Genomic DNA, 16660 nt, shown 5'->3' with positions numbered 1-16660 from the left:
GAAGAATCTTCGGTTCATCCGCTGGATGTTGGAAAGTGTATTAGGAAATATCTGGAAGCCACTTCCTCTTTTAGGAAATCGGAAAATCTTTTTGTTACCTTCTTTGGTAAAAACAAAGGTTCAAGAGCCTCAACGAGATCTATTTCATCTTGGATCATTCAGACCATCCAGTGGGCTTATAGGGCTAAGGGCTTGACCCCTCCAGCAGTAGTTACAGCTCATTCGACGCGAAGCATCTCTACCTCCTGGGCAGTATCCAGACATGTGGCTCCTGAAGTCATCTGTAGAGCAGCGTCGTGGTCCTCTATTAACACATTTTTGTACCATTACTGTGTTGAGCCAGCGGCTCTTTCTTCTGTGAATTTTGGTTTGCAAGTCCTGTCTGTTTGACAAAATGCATTAAACTTTTCTGTTCAGCACCTGCCCACCCTGTGTGTACGGCGAATTATTTCCCGATACGTATGCTGCCATGGAGTCTGTCAGGAAAACGGAAAATTTATATCAAATACTTACCGTAATTTTCCTTTCCTGATGGACTCCATGGCAGCAGGAGTTCCCTCCCGGATTTCTGTGGAGGATAGTTACAGAACACGTGTGCTGAACAGGAGCAAAGATTTATGGGAGTGAGGTCCTATGGGTAGGTTTGGAGGCGGGGCCAAACCCGATACGTATGCTGCCATGGAGTCCATCAGGAAAGGAAAATTACGGTAAGTATTTGATATAAATTTTCTGTTTTTTTCCTCAAAATATTCGGTCTTTTTTTGCTTATAGCAAAAAATAAAAACTGCAGGTGATCAAATACCAATAAAAGAAAGCTACATTTGTGGGAAAAAATGACATAAATTTAGTTTGGGTACAGCATTGCATTACTGCGCAATTACCAGTTAAAGTTTCGCAGTGCCCAATTGCAAAAAATGGCCTGGTCATTAAGGGGGTAAAACCTTCAGGTCCAGCAGTGGTTAAAACATTTAATCTCTTTATTAGCAATGAAAATGAAAAGGGGTTCTAATTTTTTTCCACTATCCATCCCACCCCATGGTTTCATGAGATAAATATAGAATATTTTGGAAAAATACCACATGCGGTTTGACAAGCGTTTTTTTAGTGAATGCCAAAATTATTTTGAAAAATGCTATGGGGTATTTTATCGCATTTTTTAAAGTGGTAAATACTGCTTAATGAATGGAGCCCTGTGTCATTAGTGCCTGTTAATTACCAGGAAATTGGGTCGGGGAAATGTATATTAAAAAAATATCAATATATATCATTGTCATTTGTACATTTAAATGTTTAGGGATGTTCATGAAGAGCAATTTCTTGTTTGGGTATAAAGGATTGCTTTAAATTGGATTTGTCACCATCCACATGTCATATGAGTAAAACTGCTTGTCATTGCACTGTCAATAAAATGTAATGTAAGGCCTGCTGTAAAGCATGCAGAACATTTAGTCATGCACATTAAAATCAGTGAGAGCCTCCTCCTTATCAGCCATCATCTGTACACATAGGGATGCATGGATCTTATCCACAGGGCCTTGTGTGTCCCAGCCCCACCTCCAACCCCCTGCAGCATCAGCAGCTCCACCACTCCTCTCACCTCCAGCTCATCTGTGAACAAGAGACAAGCATTGAGAGAAAGACATCAGGCAGCAAGGGATGTATGGCCGTACTGACTCGCAAGCAATTACGAGCATCTCATTTCCACCATCAGCTTACCAGGTAGGAAACAATGGACTGTGCCTTTCTTTTCTGAAGCAACCATTAGTCTTGCCTGGGTAATCACAAATCATTGACATCTGTGTCTGTTATCCTAAGGCCAAAAACTGCACCATCATGTTCTATGTGCAATATCAGATCAGGGTGATTACAAAGACACAATATTGGAATGGTGCATTTTTCTGCCTGACCAGTCCTGCTTGTAAAATGAGGTTGGTGTGTCAATCATCTGACAGTTACAAGAAGGTTCTATCAGTACCATCTGCAGCATACATACACTTAGCAATTCAATTACAATTAGTAACATGAGTAATCCAATACTGTACTTAGGTAATGGAGGTGATCTGTTACTGTAGCTTTTGAATGCGCTTAAATAAGACAGCCATTTTGGCAGATGTGTAATATACATTGTAAAGTAATATATTGATGTATGCAAGCATGATGGATAATTAGCAGTGCTACGACAGAAACTTTGCAAAGGATCTAGAAAGGTCTTTAAAGCTGTGGTTCCCAACATCCAGGGCTTGGTCCGTTCTTCCAAAACCAATAAATGCCCCAACAATAAAAAAAAAAGTTTATATTTTAACAATAAAAGTATGGGCTTAAAAATACACTATATTGCCAAAAGTATTGGGACGCCTGCCTTTACATGCACATGAACTTTAATGCCATCCTAGTCTGAGTCTGTACTGTAGGGCTCAATATTGAGTTGGCCCACCCTTTGCAGCTATAACAGCTTCAACTCTTCTGGGAAGGCTGGCCACAAGGTTTAGAAGTGTGTCTATGGGAATGTTTGACCATTCCTCCAGAAGTGCATTTGTGAGGTCAGGTACTTATGTTGGGCCAGAAGGCCTGGCTCGCAGTCTCCACTCTAATTCATCCCAAAGGTGAGGTCAGGACTCTGTGCAGGCCAGTCAAGTTTCTCCACCCCAAACTCGCTCATCCATGTCTTTATGGACTTTGCTTTGTGCACTGGTGTGCAGTCATGCTGAAACAGAAAGGGGCCACCCCAAACTGCTTCCACAAAGTTGGGAGCATGAAATTGTCCATAATGTCTTAGTAGGTTAACGCTTTAAGAGTTCCCTTCACTGGAACTAAGGGGCCAAGCCCAACCTCTAAAAAACAACCCCACAGCATAATCCCCCCTCCACCAAATGATTTGGACCAGTGCACAAAGTCAGGTCCATAAAGACATGGATGAGCAAGTTTTGGGTGGAAGAACTGGACTGGCCTGCACAGAGTCCTGACCTCAAGCCGATAGAACACCTTTGAGATAAATTAGAGGGGAGGCCTTCTCGTCCAACATCAGTGCCTGACCTCACAAATACGCTTCTAGAAGAACAGTTAAACATTCCCATAGACACACTCCTAAACCTTGTGGACAGCCTTCCCAGAGGAGTTGAAGCTGTTATAGCTGCAAAGGGTAGGCCAACCCAATATTGAACCCTACAGGCTAAGAGTGGAATGCTATTAAAGTTCATGTGCGTGTAAAGGCAGGTGTCTCAATACTTTTGGCAATATAGTGTATGTATTGAAATCACAAAAGACCTTGGATGGAGTGTCACTGCATGGAGGTGAGAGTTCAAGAGGGGGTTAGGGGACTTTGCAGCAGATTTGGTGTCTCTCTAGAGGGTGAGATTTCTATAGGGGGTTAGGGGACTGTGCAGCAAACTTGGTGTCCCTGTGGGGGTTGAGTATTTCTGGAGGGGGTTGAGGCACTCTGAAATAGACTTGGTGACTCTGTAAGGGATGAGGTTTCTGGAGGGAGCGGGGGGTAACTGAGGGAGCTGCTGTCTCTTAGAATCTGGGGGCTTTGCAGGGGCACTATGGGAGGCTGGTAGGAACTGGGGGTACTATGGAATAGTGTTGGAGGTTGGGGGAACTATAGGAGGGCCTGCAGGCATGGCAGAGGGCTGGGTGTCATGGTAAGAAACTGGAGGGCACTCTGGGGGCTAAGGTCTCTCAGAAGGCCTGGGGGCACTATGAGCAAATGTGGGAGGTTGGATGGCACTAAGGGGTCTGGGAGGCATTGTAAGTGGTTAGGGGATCTGCAGCTGGCTGGAGGTCTGGGATGAGGGAGGCCATTGCCCATTGGTGGTCTCCAGTGACGATAAACTAAGAGGATAAGTTTTAGAATGGTAAGAGGAGCACAAAGTGCACTGCTCTAAAATAAGGGCATGGCTTATACTGTCCATAGTATAAAAGGTAATGTCGAGCAGACATAGGAAGTTGTGTAGTACACCTGCTGGATAAGAACAGATGACAAGGATCACTTCCTGGATACAAGTGTACTGATGCTCTGTAGTTGAAATGGAGACATAATAAGCAGCTGCTGATCGAGAAAAAATTTCCAACATGTCATTTATGCTGAGTGGAGACAGTTGCATGCTTATGGAAATTTGGCCTATCCCTGCTGCACTAGCCAGATTTCCATTAGTGTATGGTCAACTTGGTCATGCATGTGTATTCTTACTTGAATCTTGGTGAACATGAGACTTTGCCTCTCTGCAGGAGCTTGCTGTAATAAAGACCAGTGACTGCTGCTATCTCTACTTTAGCAGAGTGAATGGTCTTGTATCTGCCTCCTCCTGTAGTGAGTGGGCCTGCTGGGCACCTCCCATAGCTCTACTCTCTGCACTGGCAATGGGCTGCTCCGTGATGATGTCACTGCTACTTGTGAAGGGCAATATGTGGGTTTGTAAAGGCATTTGGTGCCCACAAAGTGGATTATATAATTTGTGGTTATTTAGGTAATATATTTAAATGAAGGTTTAAGTGTTGGAAGTTCTGCTATAAAGCTGGATTTAAACATTTGCAGTTGTTGCAGAGCATTAAAGCTGAACTGCAGGTATGATCTTTATTGCATACAGGCAGTCCCTGGGTTACAAATAGGTTCTGTAGGAGAAAGGATAGGATAGGTTCTGTAGGTTTGTTCTTAAGTTGAATTTATATGAAAGTTGGAACAGGTATATTTTTTAAGTGTAAGGTTTGGATAGATAGCATAGGGAAGGGTTAACACCCATTTAACGTTTGTTTTGCTGCCTGTGCCCTGTTCAGAAGATTTCACCTCACTTTCTGTCCCTGTGACAATTTGATTTTGAAAATTTTGGGTTGTCATGGAAACAACGATTAGTGATAAAGCTTCAGTGGAGACACCTTCTTCCCATAATAACTCTTACAGGAGTGAATTTCCCTTCCTAGGGTTAGATTTGCTCTCACTTCCTGTTGTCTCCCTCTTTTTGTAAGTATGAGTCGTATGTAAGACGGATGTTTGTAACTCTGCCTGTACTTGCATTGGTCCTGCTTGGCACAATGTAAGAATGCATATTTCATACCTGAAGGACTGACAGGGAAGCTGGAAATCACTGTAGTAGTTTTCAATGCTGCTACAATGAAAGCTGCAATCGTCTGGGTTTATACAAGTGGCTGTCCACTGGACACTGAACTCAGAAGTCGCTTGATTAGCACCACCACCATTCATAGAACGCTTTTTTTTTCTCATCAATAAAAGAATTCTCTGAATGACATAGATAATACCGGCACCTGCTTCAGAGACACATGCGATACTTTATTGAATCAAGATAAAATATACATGATTTACTCCATGCTCACGTGTTTCAGCTATGATTAAAGCGGTTGTAAACCCTAGAAACAAAAAAAAAAAAAAACCTGCAAGACAAAGGCATAATGGGCTAGTATGCATCGCATACTAGCCCATTATGTGTAACTTACCTTAGAACGAAGCCCCGACACGGACCCCCGGACATCGCTGCGGGCGCTGCCATGATCCCTCGCCGTCTCTTCCGGGTTCGACGGCTCCGGCGCGGTGATTGGCCGGAAGAGAAGGCTCCGGCGCAATGATTGGCCGGAGCCGCGATGACGTCACTCCCGCGCATGCGCGCGGGAGTGATTTTTCCGGCAAGCTCCCGGCAAGATAATTGAAGGTCCCCCCGGACCTTCAGAGCGCATGCGCCGCTCGCGCGAGCGGCTGCATGCACTGTAAATATCTCCTAAACCATGCCGGTTTAGGAGATATTATTTGTACCTACAGGTAAGCCTTATTATAGGCTTACCTGTAGGTAAAAGTGTCAAAAAGCGGGATACTACCGCTTTAAGGCCTGCAGAGGGCTGAAACCCATGAGCGTGGAGGAAATCATGTATATTTTATTCCCCCACCATACTCCAACCAAGGTGGAGATGAAGGGTGGGTTTCTTACCTGAGTATGACCTGCTGACCTGAAGTAGATATCAGTGTTGTAGAGCAGACTACTACAGTGATTATTAGCTTGCCCAGCCGTTCATCAGTTGCATTGTACAAAACAGGACTAATGTAAGAATGCAATAAAAATGAACTCCAAGTATGATCTTTAACCTCTTTACCCCCGCTCACATTGCTGCTACTGCAGCAATGTGGCTCGTTATCGTCCAGCGACGTAGACCTACGTCGCTAGACTCCGCCCCTTGTGGCCCCTTCAGTCACAGCGGGAGCCGGGCCAGGGGAGGAGCGGCGGCGATTGCCGCCGCTCTTCCCCGATCGTCGGGGGAATCTACTTTGGAGATCCGCCCGCCTGTGTAAACAGAGCGGGCGGATCTCCTCAGTGACAAGGAGTGACAGATTGCAGTGTTCAGCATAGCTGAACACTGCGATCTGTCCCTGTATCACTCAGTCACCTCCCCCACCACACGTTAGTAAGCACCAGACATACATTAACCCCTCCCTCTCCAATAAAATTAACCCCTTCCCTGCCAGTGTCATTTTTACAGTAACAGTGCATATATATAGCACTGATTACTGTAGTAATGTCACTGGTACCCCCAAAAGTGTCAAAAATGTCAGTCAAGGATCCGATCTGTCCGCCGCAATGTCGCAGTCCCGCAAAAAAAATTTGCAGATCGCCGCCATTACGTGTTAAAAAAAAAAAAAATGACAGAAATCTTTCCCTTAGTTAGTAAACGCAATAACTTTTGCGCAAACCAATCAAAATACGCTTATTATGATTTTTTTTACCAAACATAGTTAGCAGAAAACAAATTGGCCAAAAATTTAAAAAAATTTAGATTTTTACATTTTTTTGGGGGGAATTTCATATAAAAATTTTTTTAAAAATATTGTTGTTTTTTCAAAATAAACGCTCTTTTTTTGTTTATAGCGCAAAAAGTAAAAATCACACAGGAGATCAAATACCACCAAAGGAAAGCTCTGTTTGTGGGAAAAAAAGGATGTAAATTTTGTTTGGGTACGGCATCGCACGACCGCGCAATTGTCAGTTAAAATTGCACAGCGCTAAATCGCAAAAAGTGGCCTGGACGTAAGACAGCAAAATGCTCTGGTGGTAAAGTGGTTAAGGTGCACTGCATTAAGGCATTTCATCCATTATGAAATGGCTGAAAATGGATGGAAAAATAACTCTTTTTGTTACCACAATGTTCAGCATATGCGTCGATACATTGCCTGCTAAATTTGTGATGGGGTGCCACTCAAAATGCAGAAAATAGCTTTATGTGGTGTGAGTAAGCTATTTCTAATCAAGTTTGTGCACCCAGTGATTGGGTCTTGTACTTGAGGAGGAAAATGTGTCTACTCGTGTATATAATCTAGCCTAGTGGTCATGGTGAGGTTCCTGGATAGATAGGAACAGGGCCATCTTACCGAATGGGCACGCTGGGCAGTTGCCCGGGGACCCCACTTGCCCACCAACCCAGCCCCAGCCAAGCATTAGTCCCAATTCCCGTGTGCATCCCGCCACCGAACTTAGCAGGTGGCAAGTGCCTGTTGGCCCTGCGCTGCTGTCAGGCCACTTGGGCCGTGGAGGGGGAGCCCACAACTGCAGGAATGCCTGTCCACCTCCACAGGAACAGGCACACACAGGAAGTCAAGTCTGACTCCCGTCCCTGTTTGTGTTCACCGGACCCAGCTGCCCAACTTGGAAGCTGTCCTTAGCCTGGCACTGCTGTACCAATAAATATCGCCTTATTGATAATTTGCATTTTTATTCTCGTCGGTGATTGTGTAGGCCGGGCCCCAGTGCACTGCATTGCCCGGGGCCATTTAATGCTCTTAAGATGGCACTGGATAGGAGTCAGCAATTATACTGTGAAACCATCTCACTATGCCCTAGTGGTCAGGTCTGGTTTCAGGAATAAAAACTGGCCTACTCAAATAAGACCAGGCTAATTTTCACAGTCATAACTATAAAGGATTCAGTTAATCTGACATTCTTTTGAATGTCTTTTCAATCCACTGTCACAATCATGCTATTTACATTGGGGTAAATGTGCACCAGATTAAGCTGACAGCTGGAGTGCACCTACAGCTTTCAGCACGGCTGGCAAATTTGTTGACCTGAGCTCTTCATAATACCACAACAGTGTTGGGCTGGTATCTCCATAACAAGTGGTCAGCCAAAGTTCAGTCCCCTGCCATGTAAATACCAGGCCAGATGCCCTATAGTATTGAGTGAATACATTAAGGGTAGACCTTCTGAAGTACCATGGCCTAATTCTGATTGGCCCTAGGCTCTTTGGCACCCCCAGTCTGGAGGGAATGTCACCACTAATGGCACTTTTCCACTGCAAGTACCGGCTAGTACCGGCTCGGCTCTACTCGGCCCTGCTTGGCCTGGTTTGCTTTTCCACTGCTGGTACCGCATGGTATAGTGTCGGAACGGTTCGGTACGGTACGGTATAGGTTTGCTTTTCCACTAAAGTAGTACTAAAGTTAAGTGGGTGGGATAACAACGTTGTGGGTGGGATTCTCTGACCAATCAGTGGTTAGTAGTGACTGCATGCAAAGGATTGTGGGATATGGTACCAGTTTGGTACCTGTTGGAACCACAATCGAGTAGGTACTGTTTTTTCAGGGCCGTACCGTACCGTACCGTTCGGTTCCATGCAGTGGAAAAGCAAACCTATACCGTACCGTACCGAACCGTTCCGACCCTATACCATGCGGTACCAGCAGTGGAAAAGCACAAAAGGGTGCTGAACCGGTACGGTTCCATGCAGTGGAAAAGCGCCAAAAGGGGCTTATGTGCCACCTACCTGGCTCCTCCGGGGAGCAAGTACATGTTCTCTGTACATGTTCCTTACTCTGGAGCTTAATTAACTTGATGTATGCTTTACCCAATTCTTTCTACCTTTACTGATATCACTTCCAGGTCCTTCTAATTGATGTTTACTTGCTGCTCATTGATGGACATAGTCATCGAAGGCCTCTGTGCTAAAACAATTTTTGGTCCCCTCATTCAACTAATGTCTAAATACATGCACTTTTTCAATTATAGAAAAGAAATAAAGAGATAAGAAATAAAGATACCATTTTGCGATATGGCATTGCGGTACTTTAACTGACAATTGTGCAGTAGTGAAAAACTGTACCCCAATAACATTTTTGCCTTTTTTTCCCACGAATGGAGTTTTATTTTGGTGGTATTTGATCCCCTCTGCGGTTTTTTATTTTTTTTGCGCTATAAACAAAACATTTTAGATTTTAGTTAGGGGTATCAAAGTAAAGGGGACTGAATACAAATGCACACCACACTTTTCAGATATTTATTTATAAGAAATTTTGAAAACCATTTATCATTTTCCTTACACTTCACAATTATGTGCCACTTTGTGTTGGTCTATCACAAAAAAATTAATTTACGTTTTTGGTTGTCACGTGAGAAAATGTGAAAAATTTCAAGGGGTATGAATATTTTTTCAAGGCACTGTAAGTGCCATGCCTTGTAGTGTGCTGTGTTAAAAAAAAAAAAAGGGGCAGCAGGTCAGTTTTTAATTCCGTTGCCATGCATTGACAATCTATTCATGGGCTGTTAAAAATACCACGTTAGCACATGAGCAGTGATAAGAGTCTGAAGAGGGTATTAAATCAGTCACCAGCTAATGATGACATCCTGCCAGTGTACATCAAACACAGCCCTGTCTCTGGCTTTGAACTGAAGTTCTTATATTAGTTGGAGTTCTACTGTTGCTTCTCTTCGGGCTTGCTACTGACAACAGTAGTAAAATGATGTCGTCTTATTTTGATTTCTATTATAGAGCCTTCAAAAGTAGGTCTTCAGTTGAAAGTAAAATCCTGCAAAGACCCTCACTACAATACCTGGAAGCTTTAGAAGCCCGTTAGCTTGAGATTTGCAAGGTATGTTAGTGCTGGGGCCCGAGACGATTGGATTAACGCATCAAAATCACATTGCTTGCATTTTTGATGCATTTCTGTTTTTTTTCTGCTTTCTCCAGCATGACAATAGATACCCCCTAAAATGCATCAAAGACATGCGTGAAAAAGTACAAAATGCACCAGGAAAACGCATCAATTGCAACCTGCGTAGGTGTGAAACCTAGCCTAACAGTGAAAAGAGGGAATAGTAGGAGTACAGTGTGTCAAAATGAAGAATGGGTTTCATAGTGGCACACTATGTTGATGGAACAGTAGCAGGCTGAAGAAAAAAGCACCATGGTTTGATAGTGATAGGCCTGCAGGGGATAATAAATTACAGTATTGTCCTCTAAAAAAACAAAACTGACTTGACACGACATAGGCAAAAAATGGCAATCCTTACAATATATGGTGGGAAAGGTGCGTGTTATCTCAGAAAATTAATTTTAATTTAACACACCTTTTACATATGTATGCTAACCATGGGTATTTTAACCACTTGCCTTCTGTGGACTTAAACCCCCTTCCCATCCAGACCAATTTTTAGCTTTCAGTGCTCTCACAATTTGAATGACAATTGCGCGGTCATGCTACACTGTACCCATATGAATTTTTCATCCTTTTTTTTCACACAAATAGAGCTTTCTTTTGGTGGTATTTAATCCTCTCTGGGTTTTTTATTTTTTTACAAAAAAAAAGAAAAAAGACAGAAAATTTTGAAAATAAATACATTTTTCTCCTTCACTGATGTGCGCTGATGAGGCGGCACTGATGGGCACTGACAGGCTGCACTGATGGGCACTGATGAGGTGGCACTTATGGGCACTGATGAGGTGGCACTTAGGGGCACTGATCAGGTGGCACTGATGAGGAGGTACTAATATGCCACACTGATAGGCGGCACTGATGAGCACTGATAGGCGGCACTGATGAGCACTGATAGGCGGCACTGATGAGCACTGATAGGCAGCACTGCTGGGCACTGAGAGGTGGCACTGCTGGGCACTGAGAGGTTGCACTGAGGCGGCACTGACGGGCGGCACTGATGGGCACTGATAGACGGCACTGATGGGCACTGGCGGGTGGCACTGATGAACACTGACGGGTGGCACTGATGAGCACTGATGGGCAGCACCATCAGTGCCCACACTCAGTGCCCATAGTGCTGCCAGTCAGTGCTCATCAGTGCCTAGATGAGCAGGCACTGATGGGCACTGACTGGCAGCACTATGGGCACTGATTGTGGGCACTGATGGGGGCACTGTGGGCACTGATGGTGGGCACTTAGTGTGTTTTATGTACCTTGTGTAATCAGGGCACTGGTGATCAGTGCCCTGATTACATTCCTCTGTGTTCCCGACGACTGATCGGCTCTGCTCCTTCCTCACACTGCAGTCTCTGTGTGAGGAAGGAGCGCTGGCGATGAGAGATGATCTCATATGTTTACATATGAGATCATCTCCCATTGCATGGGCCGATCACGTGGTAAATGGGCGCTGTGATTGGCCATTTACCACGATCTGTGATTGGCTGTGTCCAAGGGACACGGCCGACACAGATTTTCCCCGATGCGCGCTCGCGGGAGCGCACGGGGAGCCTGTCTCTGGGAGGCCGTATAAAGATGGCCTCCCGGAAATTTGAGTCCGCGCTGTAGCCGTACTTCGGCTATAGCGCGGATGTGAAGAAGTTAAGTGATGAACTGTAAAAAAAAAGAAGTACTCAATGAGCTTATTAGGAGGACTTGCTGCCCTGTTAAAATTATATGGAAAATACAGAATAAAGTACCATGCAATCTTTACAAATAATGCCTCTCATTTACACTTTATGACTAGGCCAGCACAGTGACTAAGTAGTTAGCACTTCTGCCTAGCAGCACTAGGGGTCGTCTGTTTAAAACCCAACCATGGCACTGCCTGGAGATTGCATTGTTCTCCCTGTGCCTGCTTGGGTTTCCTCCCACACTCCAAAGACATGCTGGTAGGTTTCTGTCTATATTGGCCTTAGTATGTGTATGAATGTGAGTTAGGGACCTTAGATTGTAAGCTCCTTGAGAGCAGTAAATAATGTGAATGTAGAATTTTTATGCAAAGCGCTGTGTTCATTGACGGTGCTTTATATAGTAAGTACCTGTAATAAATAGGACCGTGTAAATTTAACTGTAAATTTAGGAAGGGATTGGATAAATCCTATGTAATAGTAAAACACCCTTGTATGGAACTGGGTATCAAGAATTAATGTTGACCTTATAGCATTGTAATTACATCTGGGGGACACAGAAAGCCGAAGAGTTTCAAAAAATTTTATTTATTTATAATGTAGAATTCCTACTTTTAAAAGCCTATTTTAGAAACTGAAACATATCCTAACATAAATATATATGTGAGATATTGGTCATCAGCAAGGCAAGTGAACACAATTAGGCTTCATGCACACATGGGTGGTATGGCAGTCAGTGTCAAATCCCAACATTTTTTGGGTGGCCTGGAGGCACAGGGGTAGCATCCATCCCCACTGCCAGCAGTCCGTCAGAATCTGACAGGCTGAAATAAGTGGCGGCTAGATGTTAGATGTTGTACCAAGAGGTACTCACGTGTAGGGGGGCCCAATTTATTTCCATGTGTCCGACATGCGCAGCTGGGCACTGTCTATGCATACAGAGTTGCAGGGCATCACGGTAGTGTTCAGCCTCAACCACATACTGTCAGGTACACGGATGTCAGCCCTAGACCTCTTCTCCCCATTTTCCTGGTCACCTCATCTTTAACCCCTTCCTGCCTGGAGCCACACACATAGGCCTGTGTTTGACACGTGATCTAGACAGAAGCTCCAAAGCCCAACCATTCACCCGGTGCCCATGAGACTGTCGTTCGTCATTCATGAATGTATGGCTGAAGATTTGTTCAATTTGGTTGTTCTCGATTGATGCTTGGTAGACTTGGCCGAGTTATTCAGTGGTTACACCCAGTTGAGCTTTTCTGTGCCCCCTCTCCTTTTTCTGCTCCACCTTGATTACGGTGGACTGTGAACTATTCACTATTATTTTGGCTTCTACATTGATATACTTAGGCAGCTGCAGCTGATCCATGCGTATGTTGGTTTTTTCCTTCTGTTTTTAATTACCACCTGGTTACTTGTTTAAGTGGTGAGGTGGAAGGTTCATATTTTATTTCACTGTTACTGTATGTCCCCTGTTGATTCAATACATTTTGATACTTTTTAATGATATACTCCAGTTTCAGTTGTTCTTTTTTGTTTACCTTATTGTAGTATCCATACCCCTGCGACTCATACATATGGCGCTTTTGGGCCATTGTGAGACTGAGAGGACCCTGCGCTTATGGAAAAAGTGCTTGAGTGCAACAATATACTAGTGAATTGTGTGTAAAAAGCTGCTAGCTGCAGTGTAAAAGTGCTGGGTGCTCTTTTGAAATGTGTAAAACTGTGATTTGCAGCGCTGCTTAAATTAGTTTATAAATATATCAAAAATTCATATAAAATAATAGAATAATGAAATACTTCATATAAATTAAATAAATAATACAATACATAAAACTCATAAAGTGCTGTAGTATTGGTGAAAATAAATATATGGCTCAATGTCCATTATATCATCTTGTTGCCGTGATGAATCTTTTCACTTGAACTCATACAGGTGCTAAAGTGCTTGATTTGTGCTTTGTTCGGGGTCTCCCCCTTTGGTTATCTACTCACCGCTAGATGGTAGTTTTCAGGCATGTAAGGATAGTTTTGCCCTGCTTCTCCGCTTGATGTATAATTATTTCTGTGAGTATTGATTCCTCCCCGATGTCCTCATGAAAAGAGAGTCATTCATGGTGAAGATCGTTTAAAAAGGGGGGTGTTTATTGGAAAAACAATGGGAATATACTCACAAACATAGTATAATATCATGCAAAAAAAATGTGAATGAATGAAGAGAGCGGCTCGGCGGCTGACTGCTCCCGCAGCATCCACTACACCGGCCGGAGGTCACGTGATACGCTCGACCAATCACTAGACGCGTTTCGATGTGTAACACATCGTCCTCTGTAGCCCTCTGGAGCTACAGAGGACGATGTGTTACACATCGAAACGCGTCTAGTGATTGGTCGAGCGTATCACGTGACCTCCGGCCGGTGTAGTGGATGCTGCGGGAGCAGTCAGCCGCCGAGCCGCTCTCTTCATTCATTCACATTTTTTTTGCATGATATTATACTATGTTTGTGAGTATATTCCCATTGTTTTTCCAATAAACACCCCCCTTTTTAAACGATCTTCACCATGAATGACTCTCTTTTCATGAGGACATCGGGGAGGAATCAATACTCACAGAAATAATTATACATCAAGCGGAGAAGCAGGGCAAAACTATCCTTACATGCCTGAAAACTACCATCTAGCGGTGAGTAGATAACCAAAGGGGGAGACCCCGAACAAAGCACAAATCAAGCACTTTAGCACCTGTATGAGTTCAAGTGAAAAGATTCATCACGGCAACACGATGATATAATGGACATTGAGCCATATATTTATTTTCACCAATACTACAGCACTTTATGAGTTTTATGTATTGTATTATTTATTTAATTTATATGAAGTATTTCATTATTCTATTATTTTATATGAATTTTTGATATATTTATAAACTAATTTAAGCAGCGCTGCAAATCACAGTTTTACGCTTTTGGGCCATTCTCTTCCTTAGTGGTCCTTTTCTGTTTATAGAGGCCCTGGCCACCTGATGCAGGTAACATAAATGGGTTCTCTCTGACTGTCAAGTGGGGGACTCTTTTTTTCCTCCATTACCATGGACTCCAGAGCTGGCCAGGCTTGCACCAGTAAAGCACATAACTCTCCTCCCCGGGTTTTGGCTGTTTTTAACAAATTACTCTCGTAGAATATCATTTTGAGGCTTTTTGTTGCTTTAAAAGTAGTAGTCTTTTTTACTTTTGAAAACATTTCAAATTCTGGGTGCAGATATTTTAAATCATAATTAGTCAACTTCTTCAATACCATAACATTGCCCACTTGTAACAGAGTATGAGCATAGTGGTACTTACACCCTTGTGTCTGCTTCCAAATGGACCGTCCTAAGGAGATTTTCTAGATTTTGCCAGTTGGCCCTCCCCCAAAGGGGAGAGAACGCACAAAACCCCTCTCCTGCGCATGAGCACACCACCCACTTCTGACCACAGATCCAGAACCCTCAAACCCGACTTCTCTCACCTTATATCAGGAAACCCTAGGTCATCACTCCAGCACCGAGGAGCAACCCTAAAAGGGGACTCTACCTGCCTACATGCAGTTTTCATTCATGTCATTCTCTTCTTATTTTACAGGCATATTACAAGAATATGAATAAACCACAAAAGGGTAAGAGCGAGAATTGAGGGCACACAGTAAAGTAACCCAGCATCATGACTCTGTGCCTTTGCACTTGGTTTATCTGGTTGTGCACTTTTACTGGTAAGACAATTCACCTGTATTTAATATGTGTGAATAAGTATAATTTAATAGATGTTTTTCATCACATTTTTATCAAAGCTGGTAATCACAGTGGACAGGTACCATGCAGTGCTGGTAAGTACCTAAGTACCTGTGCTAGTCTTCAGAGTGGTCCCTATGGAACGCCTAGGAACCTAGGCCCAGGCTTTACATGGAGTTATAAATACTTTTTGAAGTTCTGGCATTTTTCATTTGATTGATAGGAGGCGGGACAAGGATCCAGAAGGGGGAGCTAAATATTGACTCCACAGACACTCTGGTTTCCAATTTATGATTATCACAGATAATTGCAGGCACAAGTTATCTGCATTTCAGCACATGTGTTACCTTGTAGCATGGCTACAACAATTACCTCCTCTAGTTGGGTTTTACATTTTTGCCATAAAGATTATATAAGTGAGCCATAAGGGAGCCAAAATAAAAAGTACAATCCGTGCAATCTAAACAATACTGAATAAGTGACTACAAAATGTATAGTGCATAATTATCCAGCTGCCAACACTAAATGTGCATTCCACTTTACATAAACATAATAAATATCCAATAATGCTGTGCCAGAATAAGTGCTTACCAATTAATAATTTACCAATACAAACCTCAAAAAGAAATCAATGATGTGCAAATATAGTCCATAAGGTGCAATAAGTGCAAAGTGCTGACAGTAATAATTTATCAGTAAATGACATCAAAAAGTTGAATCGATAAAGTGCAAAAATAGTCCATGTAAGATAAAGTGATATTTCCCGTGGGTGATACTTCAGTGCAAAATCTGAAACACACAAAGTGCTCTGTGCTTTTCCACCACTCTTACAGATGAGCCTCTCACCTCACTATCTGACCCCTGTTTCACCAGTGGGTCAGATTAAGCAGTTCCCCAATGGGGATAATTAAAATCCGGTGTAGATCTCTGGCTCTATTCCCCCAGATCCCTCTGATAGAAAAACTATGGTAATTGATAAGCACTATTTGCACTTTTTCTGGGGCAGCATTATGGGATATTTATCATAAAGGAGCCAAGACTATTTTAATCACCTGATACCTAAACTAAAAGTTGACCTAGACTTAAGATGACCTTCAGACCGTAAATAGTGCTAAAATATGTGCACGCTAATATGCATTGTTTATGTGTATAATACCATATCTGTATTGAGGAGCAGACAGCAGGTTGTGGGCAGCAACATTCCACCCTAGCCAAATAACTTTTTCCTTGATGAAACTCCACTAAGGTTTTTGCAACACCTACAGTTATACTATTTTATCTCATGATACGTTTCTCTTGTC

General features: G+C 43.1%; 1 protein-coding gene across 3 annotated transcripts in view; it reads left to right on the top strand.

The window, feature by feature from the left end:
* Positions 1 to 1459: 1459 nt before the first annotated feature.
* KIAA0319 overlaps positions 1460 to 16660 on the top strand; it is a 90322-nt gene continuing 75121 nt past the window's right edge. Inside the window, exons 1-2 of one of the 3 annotated variants that reach the window (XM_082257356.1) lie at positions 1460 to 1719; positions 15214 to 15340. In XM_082257356.1, the coding sequence (XP_082113482.1) occupies positions 15292 to 15340 (49 nt within the window). In that variant the 5' untranslated portion in view covers positions 1460 to 1719; positions 15214 to 15291. The remainder of the gene's footprint in view (positions 1720 to 15213; positions 15341 to 16660) is intronic. The other 2 variants (XM_082257355.1, XM_082257354.1) reach the window with 2 other exon arrangements.

Source organism: Pelophylax lessonae, assembly GCF_965119305.1.
Source record: "Pelophylax lessonae genome assembly, chromosome: 5".
NCBI lineage: Eukaryota > Metazoa > Chordata > Amphibia > Anura > Ranidae > Pelophylax > Pelophylax lessonae.
Note: the sequence above shows the minus strand (reverse complement) of the source record. Positions and strands in the feature narration are given on the sequence as shown.